Genomic DNA, 20,293 nt, shown 5'->3' with positions numbered 1-20,293 from the left:
GACTACCTGGTCACACAAAGACATCACAAAGCAGAGTAACTCTCCTGGTCTCTCTTACAGTACAAAGGATTCATAGAAGGATTAAACTCTTCACAAACTCTTCACAAACATGAATTTCACTAATGCGTGTTTCTCCATTGTCTTATAATTAATTATCATAGAATCATAGAATCATAGAATACCAGGTTGGAAGGGACCTCAAGGATCATCTGGTCCAACCTTTCTAGCACAGTCTAGACGAGATGGCCCAGCACTATGTCCAGCTGAGTCTTAAACATGTTCAGCGTAGCAGAGTCAACCACTTCCCTGGGGAGATTATTCCAATGATTGACTGTTCTCATTGTGAAAAATTTTCCTCTCATGTCCAACTGGAATCTCCCTGGGAGTAACTTGTACCCATTACCCCTTGTCCTCACCATGTGACTCCTTGTAAAAAGGGAGTCTCCATCTTCTTTGTAGCTCCCCTTTAAGTACTGGTACATGGTGATGAGATCACCTCTAAGCCTCCTTTTTTCAAGGCTGAACAAGCCCAGCTCTCTCAGCCTATCCTCATATGGCAGGCTTCCCAGACCCTTGATCATCTTGGTGGCCCTTCTCTGGACCCCCTCCAGCCTGTCCACATCTTTTTTGTATAACGGGGACCAGAACTGTACACAGTATTCCAGGTGTGGCCTGACAAGCACCGAGTAGAGAGGGATAATGACTTCTTTATCTCTGCTGGTGATGCCCTTGTTGATGCAACCCAGCATCCTATTGGCCTTCTTGGCCGCAGCAGCACACTGTTCACTCATATTGAGCTTCCTGTCCACCAGGACCCCTAGGTCCCTTTCCACGGAGCTGCTCTCCAGCCAGGTCTGGATCCCAGTCTGAGCTGTACTCCTGGATTATGTTTTCCCAGGTGCAAGACCTTACACTTGTCCTTGTTAAACTTCATAAGGTTCTTGTTAGCCCACTCTTCCAGCCTATCCAGATCTTCCTGCAGGGTGGCTCTCCCTTCCAGAGTGTCTACCTCCCCATTCAGTTTGCTGTCATCTGCAAATTTCATCAGGCTACCCTTGATCCTGTTATCCAGATCACTTATGAAGGTATTGAATAGCGTTGGGCCCAATATCAATCCCTGGGGGACCCCACTTGTGACAGGTTGCCAGTTTGAAAAAGAGCTATTTACCACCACCCTTTGGGTACGGCCCGCCAGCTAACTCCTCACCCACCTCACAGACCACTTGTCTAGGCCATAATGCATCAATTTCTCCAGGAAGAGGCCGTGGGGAACCGTCTCAAAAGCCTTGGAGAAGTCCAGGTAGACAACGACCACCGCTCGCCCCCTGTCAACCGAGCAGGTCACTTTATCATAGAAGGCCACCAGATTTGTCAGGCATGATCTGCCCTTGGTGAAGCTGTGTTGGCTTTTCCCAATTACGTGCTTCATTTGACTCGTGAGGGCCCCCAGGAGGATCCGTTCCATGACTTTCCCAGGGATTGAAGTAAGACTGATGGGCCTATAATTACCCGGATCCTCCCTTGAGCCCTTCTTGTAGATAGGGGTAACATTCGCCTTCCTCCAGTCCTCTGGGACATCCCCCGATCTCCACGACTTCTTGAAGATTATGGAGAGTGGCCCCGCAATGACATCAGCCAGCTCTCTCAACATCCTCGGGTGGATGGCGTCAGGGCCCATCGATTTGTAGGGGTCAAGCTCCTGTAATAATTCACATCCTAACTCCTTCTTCACTGATGGTGGGTCTATGTTTGGATCCTCCTGGATTTTTGTTCCCAATGCCTGGGATCCAACAGTGTTGGTAAAGACAGAGGTGAAGAAAGTGTTGAGAACCTCTGCCTTTTCAGCATTGTTGGTGACTGATTCACCTCTACTGTTTAACAGCGGGCCTATGTTTTCCTTCTGTTTCTGCTTGCAACTTACATACCTGAAGAACCCTTTTTTGTTTTTTTTGACATCTTTGGCCAGTTCCAATTCAAGCTGAGCTTTTGCTTTTCTAACTGCATCTCTGCACACTCTGGCAATGCCCTTGCAGTTCTCAGTGGACAATCTTCCACTTCTCCATCTCTGGTACGCATCTCTTTTGGTTTTAAGCAGACCCAGGAGATCGTGGTTGAGCCAAGGGGGCCTCTTGCTCCGCTTCCTTCCCTTTCTTTTATAGGGGATAAACTGGTTTTGTGCTTCCAAGAGAGCATTCTTGAAGAACTCCCAGCACTTGCTGGCTCCTTTATCCTCCATGGAAGCTTCCCACGGAATCCCTCCCAACTGAGCTCTGAGCAAGCTGAAGTTTGCTCTTCTAAAATCTAGAAGCCTTGTCTTGGTGCTAACCTTCAGCATGCTCAGCCGGATCCCGAACTCCACAATACTGCGATCACTGCAGCCAAGGTTGTTACTGACCGAGATGTTACACAGCAGGTTTTCTTGGTTTGTGAATACAGGTACAGCAGTGCCTTCTTCCTGGTTGGCCCATCTAATATTTGTAAGAGGAAACAGTCCCCTACGCATTCCAGGAACTTGATGGATGACATGCAAGCTGCTGTATTGTTCTTCCAGCAAACGTCTGGGTAGTTGAAGTCACCCATGAGAACCAGGTTCTGTTGACCAGAAGCTTGCCTTAGTGTCCCAAATATTGCTTCATCGGCTTTATCGTCGTGGTTTGCAGGTCAGTAGCAGATGCCCCCTGTAAGGTCCTGTGTAAGAGACTGAAGTGTTAAGAACAATTGTCTCAAAGCTTGCTTGTGTGTGTTTATCTGATAAGACCAGACAGTAGACCACTCTTTTGTCTGACAAGACCCGAGGGCAGACCACACTTTGGCTTATCAAGTACCACCATCTGGCAAGGAAACTTGTGCAAACTTGCTGAAGCAGCAGGCCATTCTTTGGCTTATCAGGTACCACCAAGAACAGGACACCAACTGGTATCCGGTCAGGCCGCTTGCCCCACCAGCAACATATTAGATGTGCTTGTGTTGGGTACGTGATGTTGCCCTGGGTTACCAAAGGGAAACAAGAGGGCAAACTCCCTCTCCAACACCAGATAAAAGACGGCACAAGGAAACCTGAGTGTGGCCATCCACCATCGAAAAACTGAAGACAGGACCAACGGGACGCTGCTGGATCCATGGTGATGACTATCCTTTGCTTATCTGTCTGAATGCTTGCTTAATTTCCTCCTAATATTTCCTGCCTTTCCTATTGCTTTACTCTTTTATATTTACCCAATAAAATGTCTGACTGGCAGCATATGACCTCGTTTGTGTCTTAATTTCACCCTTGGGATTATTACAAACCTTTCCCGAGCCTGACAATCAGACCGGGACTCTAACATTTTATTGGCGTCACGGACAGGATCCCTTGGAGTGAAAGTGCCGCACCTCTTGTCTGTCTTACCTTTAAACTTACTTGACTTACGTGCGTACCTCTCAGGGAAGTAGAGGGTGAAACTTTTGTGAAAATTAACACTTACGTGTTACCTCCCTGAGACGACCACCCTCACTTGTTGAATACTAAACCTGCTTGAAGTGTGTTGTTGTAGAAAATGGGTGATGATAACACTATCCCTGTGGACAGGGAGGTGCTGTATAACTTTTTGGAAAAACATAATGCACGCCCTTCAGTACAAGGTATTGACTGGGCACGAGATAATTGGTATAATCTGCAGAGTATTACCGACCGAATCAGCGCCCTGCAAAAGGACGCTAAACTTCGGGCCGGAAAAGGAAAATCAATTATATGCGCCGTTTTGGGTGCCAGTTTAGTTGTAGCTGTGGAAGCAAGAGACCGGCAGCGTAGTGCCGAGTCTCAGACCATACAGTGCTTACAAGCCCTTGTCCAATCCTTGCAATGACAAGTAGAGAACTTAAAAGAGCAATTAGAGCAGCAGAGAGCCCAGGCAGACTATCTGCAATCTGCTCTTAAAGAGCAACTCCTCACGGGCGAGAGTGGTGACAGCCATTCGCCCCCCAAAAAGAAAATTGTATATCCTTGCGAGGAGTTAGAAGAGATGAAATTAAAATTAGACAAATTAGAGATGCCTCCTTACTCTCTCCGACCTTTGGTTAAAACTGAATTCACGTATGACAATGACCAAGACGACTCCCCTCAAATTACTACAAAAGAAGTGCCGTATACCGCTACAGAATTAGCTAAATTAAAAAGGGAGTTTGGCCGTACCCCTAAGGAATCAGAAACAGAATATGTATGGAGGGTGTCGTTGTCAGGTGGTGACCAGATATTACTAAGTGAAAAAGAAGCTGAAGGATATTGGGGGCCCGGAGTGTTTTTAACTACCGGTGATCACCGCGCTCCCTGGTCCCTAACCCAAAGGGCAGCTTACTGGCCTGGAGGCCTCAATCCCTTGGAACGAGGAGACCCTCTTGCTATCACAGGATCAATTGATCAATTGGTAGAAAATATACAGAAAGCGGCATGTTTGCAAATGATGTATGATCATGAGCTTAAGCTCAAACAGGAGTCCCCAATGATGATGCCGGTGGACCCTGAACGAATGACCCCCCTGATAAGGGGCCTCCCTGAATCTTTAAAACCTCTGGGCATACAATTACAAAGTACAATTAACGCAATGCCCCAGGGCGAAAAGGTCTCAACCGCACTACCTGGACTGGCGACTTCTGATCGCAGGAACCAAAATTTTAAAGTATGGACTTGGGGAGAGGTTGCTCAGGAATTAATCAATTACGGGCGAAAATATGGCCCAGTTAGTACCCCGTCCCCAAAATCAGACGTGAAGGGTTTAAGACGTACTGAAATAAAGCCTCCCTCACACCTTGAAAATGAAAAGAGAGTGTCCTTCTTTAAACTTTCTGGTGGAAGAAACATCTCAAACAAGCGTGTTAGCTTATGGACCGTAGGGTGTCAGAAAGGTGTTCCTCGAGATCTTATGGACGGGTTACCAACTGATAGGCTTGAAAAAATAGTTTTAGAGTGGCCCGAAAAGCCAGTGGCCAAAGTAAAAATGTTTGAGAGTCCGGTTCCCAGTGCACCCCCGCCCCTAATCAATTTGACTGACTCGACTGCCCCCCAAAGGTTGACGGGAAACTAATTCCTTCGCCCCTTTGTAGTGAGCAGGGGGGCGAAGGGTGGGTGTATATTAGACAGCTCACTATAGGTCATCGAGGTGACTTATTAATCACCTGCCTTGTAGGATTTAGACGAGTACCCATTACATTTTTAGTGGATACTGGTGCTCAAATTTCAGCCACCAAGACAGAAGATGCAGTGCGCGGAGGTATATGATTGTCTAAGCGACGTTTGTTTGTGGCAGATGCGTTCGGTAATGTTCAAGCACAGGCACTGGCTACGGTCAATTTACAGCTCATTACTAGGGAGAAGAGACTGACCCCCACCTCGCTACAACCTCCTTTCAGGTAGTTGTAGAGAGCAATAAGGTCTCCCCTCAGCCTCCTCTTCTCCAGACTAAACAACCCCAGTTCCCTCAGCCGTTCCACATAAGACTTGTGCTCTAGACCCTTCAACAGCTTCGTTGCCCTTGTTTGGACACACTCCAGCACCTCAATGTCCTTCTTGTAGTGAGGGGCCCAAAACTGAACACAGTACTCGAGGTGCGGCCTCACCAGTGCCGAGTACAGGGGCACTATTACCTCCCTGGTCCTGCTGGCCACACTGTTCCTGATACAAGCCAGGATGCCATTGGCCCTCTTGGCCACCTGAGCACACTGCTGGCTCATGTTCAGGCGGCTGTCAACCAACACCCCCAGGTCCTTTTCTGCCAGGCAGCTCTCCAGCCGCTCCTCCCCCAGCCTGTAGCGTTGCATGGGGTTGTTGTGACCCAAGTGCAGGACCCGGCACTTAGCCTTGTTGAACCTCATACAGTTGGCCATGGCTCAACGATCCAGCCTGTCCAGGTCCCTCTGTAGGGCCTTCCTACCCTCCAGCAGATCGACACTTCCACCCAACTTGGTGTCATCTGCAAACTTCCTGAGGGTGCACTCGATCCCCTCATCCAGATCATCAATGAAGATGTTGAACAGGACCAGCCCCAACACTGAGCCCTGGGGAACACCACTCGTGACCGGCCGCCAACTGGATTTGACTCCATTCACCACCACTCTCTGGGCTCGGCCATCCAGCCAGTTTTTAACCCAGCGGAGAGTGCACTTATCCAAGCCGTGAGCAGCCAGCTTCTCCAGGAGAATGCTGTGGGAGACAGTGCCAAAGGCCTTACTGAAGTCCAGGTAGACAACATCCACAGCCTTCCCCTCATCCACTAAGCGGGTCACCTTGTCATAGAAGGAGATCAGGTTAGTGAAACAGGATCTTCCTTTCATAAACCCATGCTGGCTGGGCCCGATCCCTTGGTTGTCCTGCACTTGCTGCATAATGGCTCTGAAGATGATCTGCTCCATGACCTTCCCCGGCACCGACGTCAGGCTGACAGGCCTGTAGTTCCCCGGATCCTCCTTCCGACCCTTCTTGTAGAGGGGCGTCATGTTTGCTAGCTTCCAGTCATCTGGGACCTCCCCGGTTGACCAGGACTGCTGATAAATAATGGAGTGGCTTGGCCAGCTCCTCTGCCATCTCCCTCATTATCCTCGGGTGGATCCCATCTGGCCCCATGGACTTGTGGGCATCCAGGTGGAGGAGCAGGTCAGTGACTGCCACCTCTTCAACAACTGGGTCTTCACTCTGCATCCTATCTCCATCTCCCAGCTCAGGGGCCTGAAAAAAACGAGGATGACTAGCTTGACTATTAAAGACTGAGGCAAAGAAGGCATTAAGTACCTCTGCCTTCTCCTCATCCTTCGTGGCCAGGTTACCTTCTGCATCCAACAAAGGAGGGAGATTCTCCCTGGCCCTCCTTTTGTTACTGACATATTTATAAAAACTTTTTTTGTTGTCTTTAATGGCGGTGGCCAGTTGAAGTTCCAGTTGGGCCTTCGCCTTTCTGATCTTCTCCCTGCATATCCTCACAACATCCTTGTAATCCCCCTGAGTCACCTGCCCCTTCTTCCAAAGGCGGTAGGCTCTCCTTTTTTTCCTGAGTTCTAGCCAAAGCTCCCTGTTCAGCCAGGCTGGTCTTCCCCCCCGCCTGCTTGACTTGCGGCACATGGGGACGGCCTGCTCCTGCGCCTTTGAGATTTCCTCCTTGAATAACGTCCAGCCTTCCTGGACTCCTTTGCCCTTCAGGACTACCTCCCAAGGGACTCTGTTAACCAGAGTCCTGAACAGCCCAAAGTCCCTTGCCCCTGGGGGCACAAGAGGGGATTTTCCCAGTACTGGAGGAATTAAAGGAACAGGGGGTTATAGTTTCTACTCACTCTCCCTTTAATTCCCCTGTATGGCCAGTCTGAAAACCAAATGGGAAGTGGAGACTAACAGTCGATTACCGACGGCTCAGTGCAAAGACAGGCCCGTTAATGGCCGCTGTACCGAACATTGCCGAACTCATAGCCACTATTCAGGAACAAGCACATCCTATTATGGCAACTATTGATGTTAAAGATATGTTCTTTATGGTCCCTCTGCAACCACAGGACCAAGATCGTTTTACTTTTACCTGGGAGGGGCAACAGTTTACTTTTACAGGGCTCCCTCAAGGATATAAACATTCCCCCACATTAGCCCACCACGCTTTAGCACGAGAATTAGAACTAATCCCATCAGAGGAAGGGGTTAAATTTATCAGTACATTGATGATATGCTAATTGCAGGGAGTCAAACAGAAAAAGTCCAGACAACACAGGATAACATTATCACTCATTTAGAAAGCCTAGGGTTAAAGATCCCGCCTGAGAAAATTCAGACTCCTTCAAATGAAGTTAAATTTCTAGGGATTAGGTGGAAAGGAGGAATGACATGTATTCGTCAGGATAACCTCTCCACACTAGATCTGATAAAAATGCCCGAGTCAAAGAAGGAATTGCAGCATGTACTAGGAATACTTGTATTTTGGAGAAAATACATTCCAAACTTTTCTATTACATGCTGACAAATCAGCAAAAGAATGGAAAGGACCTTTTGCTAATGGCCATCGAGCCTTAAAGGGTTACTACTGGGTGTGTGGTCACCATGCATACAAAGTGTTACCAGCAAAGTGGTCTGGAGTATGTTATGTTGGAGTAATTCGTCCCCTGTTTTTTCTGCTTCCCAAGAATGATGATAATAATTTGGGTGTTAAATTGTATGATGATCTTACACGGAGCAGACGATCTGTTAATACTGCTATAGCAGGTGTTAGCAGCCAATCGTGGGGAAAGGATGAGTGGCCCCCAGAACGAATTATCCAACACTATGGGCCTGCCACCTGGAACCCCAATGAAGTGATTAGCGGTGCTCGAGAACCTGTTTATAATTTAAATCGCATTATTCAACTACAAGCCATTTTAGAAATTATTACCAATGAAACTGCTCATGCCTTGGACCTATTGGCAGATCAAACCACACAAATGAGAACGGCAATTTTGCAACATCGTATGGTTCTCGACTACCTGCTAGCTGAAGAAGGAGGTGTTTGTGGTAAATTAAATGATTCGAATTGCTGTTTAAAAATTGATGATAACGGTCAAGTTGTTAAACAAATAACCTCTGGAATAAGAAAATTAGCCCATGTTCCTGTTCAGACCTGGAAAGGTTGGGAATTTGATCCCTTTTCATGGCTTCCAGGTACCCCTTGGGTTAAGCGTATCTTGTTCTATATGTTGTGTGGTTTAGCAATGCTATTATTTTTACCATGTATCATTCCATGGTTTGTTCAATTAATTCAACGTGTTGTGACTAACATGCAGTTTGTTGCTGCCCCATCACCAGACAATGTTAAATATATCCGTGCAGTGTACCAACCAAGACCTTTAGTTGTAAAAATTGTGTAAACAAATGCTCTCTTCTTACCTTACTATCCTCTCCCTGTATCACCACCATGGGCCATGAAGGCAGAGATCTGCGAGTCAAGACAGCAATCTTTGAGCCACAGGGTGGTGTAAGAGACTGAAGTGTTAAGAACAATTGTCTCAAAGCTTGCTTGTGTGTGTTTATCTGATAAGACCGGACAGTAGACCACTCTTTTCTCTGACAAGACCCGAGGGCAGACCATTCTTTGGCTTATCAAGTACCACCATCTGGCAAGGAAACTTGTGCAAACTTGCTGAAGCAGCAGGCCATTCTTTGGCTTATCAGGTAGCACCATCTGGCAAGGAAACTTGTGCAAACTTGCTGAAGCAGCAGGCCATTCTTTGGCTTATCAGGTACCACCAAGAACAGGACACCAACTGGTATCCGGTCAGGCCGCTTGCCCCACCAGCAACATATTAGATGTGCATGTGCTGGGTACGTGATGTTGCCCTGGGTTACCAAAGGAAAACGAGAGGGCAAACTCCCTCTCCAACACCAGATAAAAGACGGCACAAGGAAACCTGAGTGTGGCCATCCACCACCGAAAAACTGAAGACTGAGGATCAATGGGACGCTGCTGGATCCATGGTGGTGACTATCCTTTGCTTATCTCTCTGAATGCTTGCTTAATTTCCTCCTAATATTTCCTGCCTTTGCTATCGCTTTATTCTTTTATATTTACCCAATAAAACGTCTGATTGGCGGCATATGACCTCGTTTGTGTCTTAATTTCGCCCTTGGGATCATTACAAACCTTCCCCGAGCCTGACAATCAGACCGGGACTTAACAAAAGCAAAATGATAGACCTTCTGAGACAAGCCTGAATTAACAACGAATTAAAGGAAAGTAATGTATTAATGCCAGTGAATATGCACAGGCTGGAAATAAATCTTTTCGAACCAATTCATGTCAATGCTTTGAAGAGAGGTTTGATTCAATTCAATAAAATAATAATGTATAATAATGTAACTCCTTTAAAGAAGTTGACTTGTATACAAGAAACTAAAAAAAGAAAATTAAAACCCCATTGTTTTTCAAATCACATTGAATTATTAAAGAAATGGTTGATAACTATGTCCCACAGCGTAATTGCAAATTGGGAATTAATACTGATAAGGTGTGTTCTGACTGGGGTCTCCCTGGGATTGATTTTTGGCTCTATGCTAGTAAACTTTTTATCAACAAACTGGAAGAAAACATAAAATCATTACCTGTAAAGCTTGGAGTTGATACAAAAGCTAAAGGAATGATAAATAATGAAGAATACAGACCACTGATACACAGTGCTCTCTGTCTCCAATAATCTAGGAACAAGGATACTATTACATATATGAATAAGTTATTCTGGCATCACATATAACAAGTCAGCTAATTCATGATAACTATCCATGGGAGTACTCTACCCTGCAGAAAATCAAGGCTGTTCGAATTAGTTTAGCTTGGTGAAAAGAGGGCTAAGCAAACTCAGCTTATCTTATGTTTAACCCAGATTTATTGTACACAATGGAACAGAGTAGAGATCAGCTGACATTCAATAATAGGCTTTGTGTCTAAGCCTGGCATGTATTTTCAGTGTGGCTAATAACAAGTAATATATTTAGGAGCAAAGCATGTTTGTCACATTTACAAAATGGGGAAATACCACAGTAAAAAAAATAAAAATAAAGATGATAATAATACTTGTCCTGGTTTCAGCTGGGATAGAGTTAATTTTCTTCTTAGTAGCTGGTATAGTGATGTGTTTTGGATTTAGTATGAGAATAATGTTGATAACACACTGATGTTTTAGTTGTTGCTAAGTAGTGCTTACACCAGTCAAGGACTTCTCAGCTTCCCATGCTCTGCCCGGTGCCCAAGAAGCTGGGAGGGGGCACAGCCAGGACAGCTGACCCAGACTGGCCAAAGGGCTATTCCATCCCATATGATGTCATGCTCAGTATATAACTGGGGCGAGTTGGCCGGGGGGGAAAGGGATTGCTGCTCGGGAACAGGCTGGGCATCAGTCAGGGGGTGGTGAGCAATTGTGTCGTGTATCACTTGCTTTGTATATTATTATTGTATTATATTATTATTATTGTTATTATTATTATTACTACTACTACTACCATTCTATTTCATTTTACTTCAATTATTAAACTGTTCTTATCTCAACCCAGGAGTTTTCTGACTTTCACCCTTCCAATTCTCTCCCCCACCCCACTGGGGGGGAGTGAGTGAGCGGCTGTGTGGTGCATAGTTGCTGGCTGGGGTTAAACCACAACATACTGCAGAGCTAATCTAGTGGACAAGAGAAAAGAAAAAGTGACTGGAAATTTAGAGTAGACACATTTACATTTTTATGGTGAGAGTAATTAACTGTTAGAATGACAAGATTTATATTGGATTCTTCATTGCTGGAAATTTTTTTAACAAGATTGGATTTTGTTTTTCTCTAAAAGATTATTCTCTACAAAGCACTGCTATTGACTTGAAGCAGGAATTAAAAATCCTATGTTCTGTGCTATGAAGGAGGCTAAACTAAATAAACCCAGTGATATCTTCTAACTTCAAAATATAAGACTCCTGTAAAGGTTGCCAGTGATTTGTCTGCCATAAAGTAGTTGATGAAAAGCAGGTAGCTAACGAGAAAAGACAGCATCTGCATTCTCGGAAAGAAGTTACAAGCATTATAGTGGTGATACAGAGCAATGTAAAGTTTTATTTGCCATTTCAATTAGGTGAAGCTGAAAGTTAATGACAGACAGAACTGTTTTCAAATAACTTGTGATTTAGTCTCTAAAAAAATGCAGGCTTCATTCTAGGATATTTAATTTCTTATCTGGCCCCATGAAAGATACAAATCCTTCTTTTATAGAAATTTATTGATAATAAGGATGTAAATCATAATTCCGTCTGAAAAAAATGAAGTTTATTGTTTTGTCATGGAATTAAAGTCCATTTTTATTCAAGAAAATAGTAAAAATAAGAGTGTATCAATATTATTGTGTAATTAGTATTATTGTTCCTACATATATTGATTTTATGTTGCACGAGCTGGAGCATTTTTCTTAGATAAAACTGAAGAATGAATCAAGGTTTTATTTTTAGACTTAAAAGTAAAGAAACCTCTGAAAACTCAGTTTAAACAGTAACTGTGAAAGCATACTGATTTACAGACTGCTAAAGTGGTGAGTTTGAATCTTTTTTCAGTTTTTATTATTTCCATTAAATTAAGAAGTCCTCGTAGAAAAAAAGAAGAGATCCATTTCACCTCAATATTACTATTGAATCATGAGGTTTCTTGTCAAACTTCTTGGCTTCCTCTGTAACTGATGGAGAAACAAGGACATCTCTTATGCCTGGCTTGTGACCTTCAGGTGAGATGAATCACCCTTTAAATATAGTTAGCTTTGTTTTCTGAACAGGTAGTTTACAAGATTAACTAGAGAAAGATGCTTAGTTTAGCTGTCTTAAAAACAAAAACAAAAAACCAAAACAGAAACAAAACCATTTAAAAACACTTAGCTGTATTTGTACTGACAGATTGTAATTATTCTGTCTCTTTAATAGCTGAGTCTCTAAGAAGTTTGCAAGTCATTGAGGCCTTCAGGTCAATGGTAGTGGTCACAGCCCATCATCTCTTATGCAATTACATCCAATGGTCTTTGGTTAAAGCAGGGGCTACATAAAAAATTGTGTACATTTTATAAGTGAAAGACAGCTGACGGCATGAAAATAGCTTTCAAGATGGACAGATACATGATCAGTTGGCACTTAGTATAGTATTTAAGCAAAAGAATAGAAGAAAACTTTTGAAGTTGTCTCAGAATTTTATGTTAATTTCTGTAAATTTCTTCTTTTTCCAGTGGAGATCAGTTATTTTCACCTGCATTCTATGAAAAAAAATATTTCTTTTTATTACTATACTTATCTTTGTTAATGTTTCTATTCCAAATAGTATTGCATTTTTGTGTTTTGATAAAATATATTTGCACTTAATTTATTTTTTCTTACAAAATAAATAAATTTTAAAAAAACCCTCTAAATGTTGAAGAATACCTAAAATGGTTCTTATAATTTTTATTATTTTTACTTTTTTTTCCAGAGAAAATAAAATATTTTTGTACCAGCACTAAAAAAATGCCCGACAGGTCTGTGACAGGATGTCACAAATCAACTTCCACAGCGAGGAATGGACTTATGAACCTATTAACGTCACAGTCTTTGGCTTTGAAGCAACAGTCATCATCATTAATTGTTATTATTGCACTCACTGACATTTTCAAGAGAAAAAAAAAAAGGCACAAAGGATTTCGTGAGAGCCATAGCTGGTCACCTTAAGACAAGGAGGCTGCTTTCACTTTTATTAATTAAAATGTTTCTAAAAAAACAGTGAAATGCAAGACCTGCAAGCAAATCAGATGCCCACTTTCCATTTGCCTATAAGTCCTGTTGCTTCTTAATTTTTACATAAATTATAACGTCTCTGAGGCAGTAAAAATCTTTTTTTTATATATATATTTTTTTATTTGTACAGATAGAGCAAGGAATTTGTCTTTGACTAGGACTCCTAGACTGAACCACAGAAGAAGGGTAAACTACAAAGAAGATGCAGGACAAATTTTTTCATAGTTTTGGAATCTGCTTGTTCCAATCTTGAAATACTGCGCAGTTAAAGGGGTTTGACATTTACAGGGCATTTTCTCTAGATAATTCCGAGTGTCTTACATATAAAACTGGACACTCAATCCAAAAAGCCATTTGCATATTTCAGCCAAGGTAATGATAATATTCTGAACTTAGTAATGTAAAATTTTTTCATTGAAGCATAACGTGTTTATTTCTTTCAGGTTTGAGAATCTCAAAGTAATTAATCTAAAAGTCCTGTATGTAATCTGAATTTGCCATCTGAACTCCCTACTTTAATCAACAAAGAGATCTAGATACCTCCAGTGGACACGTCATGTACTCCTGCAACGTGTACCTGGGCAGAGTAGCATGAATCGCACCCTGAAGCAGACTCTTCATCTCTGTTGACCATAGCTGGCATTATAAGCATAGATTATTTTTTTAATTTTGGTAGTTTAGATTTAGGGGAATTGAATTTCCTTTTAAACTTTACCTTTAAATATTTTGTTCCTGGCTACTGGTTTCTGAAAATTATGTAATGTTATTCAACCAAACTAGAAAACATTAATGAGTTTTTGATGAAGGAATGTTTTCTGCAAGTGTGTTGATCAAATTATTTTTTAAATGCCCAAGTTACTGTGCTACTAAATGAGTTGTTATTGTTGTGCCCACACATCATAGAACATCCACAGCTCAGACTCACCCCTCTTTAGGTTTTCAAATGGTTATATATGAAAACTTAGCATCTTCAGCTTATTCTGTTATCAATGGAGAGAGAAAAAGGCATCAGAGAGACAAAGAGGCACTTCAGAGAGTGAATCTTATCTGAAACCTTTTATCAAAGTGTTGTGAATGAGCGGTTAGGTTGCTTAAATAATCACCGCCAAAGATATTTGCAAATAGTGATTTTAATAGAAATTCATAAAAGGGTGATTTAACAAAGTTCAATGGCAAGGTTCACTCTATCACTTATTAAATGAATGGAATATATGGAGAGAGAGAGAGAGAGAAGGGAAGATTGAGATAGATAGAAGGAAATACAAGGGGGGTGAAGGAGGCCCTCACATTGAGTCACGAGGTTCAGAATGGACCCCCTTGCTTTCTAAACTCCTTCTCAGAGAGGAGCCTAGGTGCAGGTGGATCCAATCCTAGTCTCAGACTTGGTCAATGGTTTATGGCTAAGGATTATATGTATTTAGCAGCAACTTAGGGTTTGTTCACAGTAAGGAGAGAATCACAAGAATTTAGCAGTAACTAATCATTGGTTACTCTAGTATCTGCAAAGTGATTAAATGAAGTTTACTATGATATTTGAATCAATTCTCACACACACACAATCACACAATAGACCTAATAAAGGTACCTCTTAAAATCCCTCGAGAGTTTGGTATGCCCAGATAAAGGTACCCATCAAAAATTCCCCTTGAGCTCAGTGAAATACTCACTTCAAATGATTGTCTCAGTGGGCGAAGGTTGAGCCTCAAGGAATGAAGGGCACCGGAGATCAGCTCAGGTCCTGTTGCCACGCCTCCGTATGCAAACTTAAGAGTTCACAGCTCTGAGAGGCGTCCCACTCAGAGGGAGATTCTGACACAGCCTGCTGCGGTCCAGGAGAGCTCAAAGGGTCTCCCGTGGTACTGCTGTTTATAGGGTTGTGAGATGATTGACTTTAGGCATCCGTAAATTTCCATTCTGGCCACAGCTCTGGTCGGTAATTGCTAAGTTCTCATTAATCTCAGCAAGGCAGGTACGATCCTCCCGTACCGATCCGCCCGAGTTACAATCCACAATGATATGTCCCCAAGCTGTCAAGGGGTGACTGATTATGCCAGGTGAGATCAAGGCATCCTTGTTCCCCAGCTCAGCCGTGCAAGAGTGCCTGGTACAACCAAGGGGCACCTAATCGCCAGACTCATTGCTCAAAGGCCAAGCCTTGACATGAGTCCCTGTGATCATAAGGTGGTCCAGAGGAGGGGGGGATGCACCACCACACAAAGATATTTTATGAAAAGTTGTGTTAAATTTCCAGTTAATCATACTTTTAAGATTGTACTTTTTTACACATTTCAAAAACTTATGTAGAGTATAACATAATAAGAAAGTCCTAATGTTTGCTTGCTTACTACTTGTTTTGCTGAAAAAAATATTAGGGAGTAACAGGTTTATTTTTATTGTTATTGTTCTTATAGCTCACAGACTTTTCAAAGTTTAAAACTTCTGGGTATAAACACTGCAAAACCAGTATTTTTAAATCACTGATCTGACTTTCTGCATTTATTGATCTCCTCTTACCATAAGAGACAGAAAAGACTCATTAGACCACCCAGTTCATCTTAACACCGAGTCAAGATTGATTGATCCTTACATTGCATCACTCAGACATTTGTCATGATGAAGCACACCCAGTTGTGAAACTTGCCATGGCCAGCATATCACAAGCATTATGGTACATTGCATATACTCCTGCAATTGTTTATAACACCAGATTTTCACTTAGTAAAAGCAAATCAATCCCGGAGTGCTTCTAACCCATCTGGACCTGGTTAGAAAGTCCTCAGCTAATATCTCCTTCTTTTTGGAAACTAAAATGTAGGGTGAGTGGGAACAAAGTGAAGTGTTGTGTGCTGAAGTCATCTTGCTATGGAATCATGTCCTGACATGCTCCTTACTCTTCTATTTTAGCTATAGACACAATTACCTGGAAGGTGTTAGAACTATGTTGTCTCAACCTGGGGATATACCAGACAAAGCTTAAAATACTCAAATTCAAAAATAACCCTGATCCCATTGACTGAATGACAACAATAGTACTCATCCTTTTATATTTCATGAACCTCAGAAAAGCAGAAAAGCAACTCATTTATAATTTTGTGGCAATGTATCCCTTATAAAAACAAAGGTTATCATCTTTCCTATTTCTATTCTGTTGTTTTCCATAAGCCACTACAGGCATAATGTTATTTCATCTTTCTTTCTTTAAAAAAAAAAAAAGATAACATAACATTTCTCAGTATTTATATGTCTCAGGGTTTTCCCCCATCTTGAAGAGTCAAATGCCTGTGAAGAACTTATGTGCATTTCTACTTCCTCTGTTTAGATTTCTTGTATGTGTGTTCATTTTGTGGTAAAATCCAAAGTACGTTTTTTGCCAGACCATATCAGGTCTGTCATATAGCAGCAACTTCTTTCTGCCATTTCAAAGATCCCAGTCTGAATTTTTTTGCTTCCTTTCTGTGTTTCTTTGTGTGAATACATAAGTGGTGAGACACCAAGCAGGTTATCACCTAACTGGGATGATCTGGAGTCTATACTGGAACAAAACACCAATACTTCTCATTGAACAGGCTGATCTCAGTGTCATGTGTTTTATTAGCATTTTTTCTTTCACAAAAAGATTACATGACAACCATATCCTAATAAAATCATTTTACTGAGGGGAAAGCAATCAAGCAACAAAATTCAGACTCACATCCAACCTTGGGCCCATTGCCGAATTTGCATATATGCTTAAGAGAGAGAGTGTGTGTGTGTATGTGCGCATGTGTCTGTAGGAAATAAAGATCTAGTCTTGCATCATTCCAGTCAAAGTTTCAATCCTGGCAAGTGAAGAGGAAGTTGTCGAAGGTACTTGCATCCTCTTCCCTGCACCTGCCAGGTCTACATTCTCTAGCCTGGTGGTTAAATTCTGATGCCAGCAATGGAGAGCCCTATTTCCAAAGATTTCTGATGGTGCAGAACTCCTCTTTGTTTAGGGTGACAGTTTCTTAGCAACAGCTATTAGTGAGAAGCTGCAGACCCAATCAAATGGTGAACTTGGACAATCTCTTTTGTACACATCTTGAAGAAAAATCCCTTGCTCAACAATATAAAACATATTGACAATTATACACTAGCCCTGAATATAACTTTTCCCTGCAGTTCTACAGACGGGTTAGTAGTCAGCCTGCACGTATGGAAAAATCAGTTTCATAAGAGATATATCTTCATGTGTCATGATCCAGTGTATGTCCTTTTAGGATGAGAGGAAGCGGCCTCAAGCTGCACCAGGGGAAGTTTAGGTTGGATATTAGGAAAAACTTCTTCACCGAAAGGGTAGTCAGGCACTGGAACAGGCTGCCCAGAGAAGTGGTTGAGTCTCCATCCCTGGAGATATTTAAAAGACGGGTAGACATGGTGCTCGAGGACATGGTTTAGTGGTGGACCTGGCAGTGTTAGATTAACGGTTGGACTTGATGATCTTAAGGGTCTTTTCCAACCTTAACGATTCTATGATTCTATGATTCTATAGTGGCCTTTTATGTCTATTTAGCTTACAGCAAATTTAAAGCTATAACTTTTAATTCCTGATGATATTAGCAGTAAAATAACTAAACAACTAAACAAATTTCTCTCTCTCTCTCTCTTTCTTCGTTGACTGACTATAATAATCTTCTAGGAATGACCTTGAGAGATTGGATATTCTTCTTGGTTTAAGTGCCATTAGCAATATTTTTTTCAGAAAGCAAGCCACTTAGGTAGTTGGCAAAAAAAGTGCTGATAAAAATCTACTCTTGCTAATCTGCTTGCCAGCTGAGGGTGAAGAACATTGTATATTAAAAGATTTTCATTGTGTAATAATGTGAACACCAGCAGCAGTAATTATAAAATCAATAATTCATAATAAATATGTCCTCCTTACATAATTACTAAATGATTGCAAAACCAATATTATGCACTAGTTAGAATGGAAAAGGTTGCTGCTAAAGACTTTCTATATTATACATTATTGTTCAACTCTTAAACACCCTTGGTCAAATGAAGCATAACTTTAGCCTCATCAGAATTAAGCTAAATGCTATTTCAGTTTGATCTCCTTAAAAAGTATTTGATGCATGGAAAAACTAATTACCAGATTAAAATGCAACAAAAAGTGACTTAAATACACAGTGTTAAATACCATTTATTGTGATCTGGGAAACAAAAGAAAAATAGATTCTATCTTGTAAGATGGTAAGGGTTTAGATTTTTTTTATTATTATTTCTTTTCTTTCTTTTCTTTCTTTACTTTCTGGCTGAGTGTTTTGATTCTCCTGGAAACCAAATATACCTCAAGATCTCATCATTTGTATCTGTCTTCACATTTTTCACAGGCTTTTCTTTTTGCCTCAAATGGCAATTTCTGCAGCTGAGATAACAAGGAAGCTGGGCTTTTTGTGAGTTTCCCATCTTTCAGGGTACTGAAATTCAGCAAGAGAGCCAAATGTTTTATTATTATAGTTGTATAAATTGCTCCTAGGGCTATCAGAAGAGCCTAAAATTAGCATAAACATAAATGCAAAGGAAACAAGCCCAAATGTGAATTCCAAGGCACTTTTGTGTGATATAGCTGCCCTACTCATCATAATCCCAACCTAAAGAAATAGCTTCTATGTATACAAAGGCATGGAAGTTCAAAGAACACCACTTGTTATGACAGACATTATATATGTACATATGCATACATATGATTATCGTAGTTGTCAACCACTCAGCAAGTTTAATATATTTGGTTTTGTACTAGGCTTGTCAGTTAGGGAAGATGTTATCATTCCACTTTGCATTTGGGGCATGGAGATTTGAAAAGATTAAGAAATGTATTCAGGCTTGCTAGTACAGATGCCTAAGTTAGTCACTGCGACATAACTGAAGTCCAAGTTCAAGCCAACTCTGTGATTCAGAGTATCTATTATCTGTGTATGGCAGACCCTGGCTCCCTGCATTATCAGTCAACTCAAGTAGTCAAAACCAAGTTAACCATCTGAACTGTGCCCAATGTAACTTACATGAGGCCTAATAAGGCATTTGTAGCAAACACAACATTAAATCCAGCTCTCTATTTTTGCCAGCTTCCATTCTTCAAGGGAATCAAGGTGAAGTAAGGGTTAGGATCTGTGTTCTGGTTAATTCATGTCTTGTGAGTAATTCTTGTGGGGTTTCAGGTTTTAACTGATCACTTATTTCTCTCATGAATTCTTGAAACTTTAAATAATATAGAGGGTAATGTTTCTTTTAAGAGTTGATCTGACATGAATCCAACGTTCCAGGGGGAAATTGGGTGCAAGGGATTTAAAACTGAACTTCCCTGGAATCCACAGAAATTATTAATGCCTAAGTCAAGGCCATCTGTAACATCAATATAAAAATATGTAGTTCTCGTCTGTTAAGATTGTTACATAACTTCTGTCTCTGGGGTAGCTGGATCATCTCCATACTAAAGATGCCTATGATGACTTCTCATGAATACAATTCAACATTTGTTTATAATAACACTTCTTTTAAGTACTTCACAATATGAACACCTTGGTGTGGTGGAGCAATGCTGTAATTTTCTTTTGTCAGAATGGAAAATGTATGTGGATATGTCTAAGCGTCTAGATGAAGAAAAAGCAAGGTGGTGTACAAAGACATAGCTTTTACTGAGTCAAAAGAAGTATCTTCCTTGTCCTGAATCTTGTCTGCTGACGGTCAGTGGCAAATTTTTAGGTAGAATTCTGTCTGGGAATTACAGTTCCTAGATGGTTAAGCTACATCTGGAGTCATAAACGTTTAAGGCCCTTATCATTAATTAAAGATAATTCAACAGCTTCATTCAAGACTTGGGTGGAATATTTTTTTTGGTCACCTTTCTGCATCAGATAGCACAAAATCTTGTGGAGAGAACATTTAGTGGAATTAGCCAAAAAAAGCCATCTTAGATCTCACAGCCAACCATGGCAGGGGCTAAAGGCCCCTACAACATTTCTGGCGCAGGTTACATCATAAAACTGCAATATGAAGGTGAAAGAGTTATATCTGAGTGA

At 41.6% G+C, this 20,293-nt stretch overlaps 2 protein-coding genes across 2 annotated transcripts in view; one reads left to right on the top strand and one right to left on the bottom strand.

Moving 5' to 3' along the window:
- LOC148054938 (uncharacterized) overlaps positions 1 to 3,326 on the bottom strand; it is a 107,858-nt gene extending 104,532 nt beyond the window's left edge. The window contains exons 1-2 of the mRNA XM_087763640.1: positions 3,289 to 3,326; positions 2,327 to 2,468 (exon numbers count right to left, since the gene is read on the bottom strand). Coding sequence (XP_087619766.1) covers positions 2,327 to 2,468; positions 3,289 to 3,326 — 180 coding nt within the window. The remainder of the gene's footprint in view (positions 1 to 2,326; positions 2,469 to 3,288) is intronic.
- Positions 3,327 to 3,536: 210 nt separating this feature from the next.
- On the top strand, positions 3,537 to 5,060 carry LOC148054937 (uncharacterized). Its single transcript, XM_087763639.1, is given in 1 exon segment — positions 3,537 to 5,060. A coding segment is annotated over 1 exon segment (1,524 nt).
- The last annotated feature ends 15,233 nt before the right edge of the window (positions 5,061 to 20,293 follow it).

The sequence above is a fragment of the Nipponia nippon genome, unplaced genomic scaffold (genome assembly GCF_047370975.1).
Source record: "Nipponia nippon isolate SJK-2023a ecotype South Korea unplaced genomic scaffold, ASM4737097v1 scaffold_29, whole genome shotgun sequence".
NCBI lineage: Eukaryota > Metazoa > Chordata > Aves > Pelecaniformes > Threskiornithidae > Nipponia > Nipponia nippon.
Note: the sequence above shows the minus strand (reverse complement) of the source record. Positions and strands in the feature narration are given on the sequence as shown.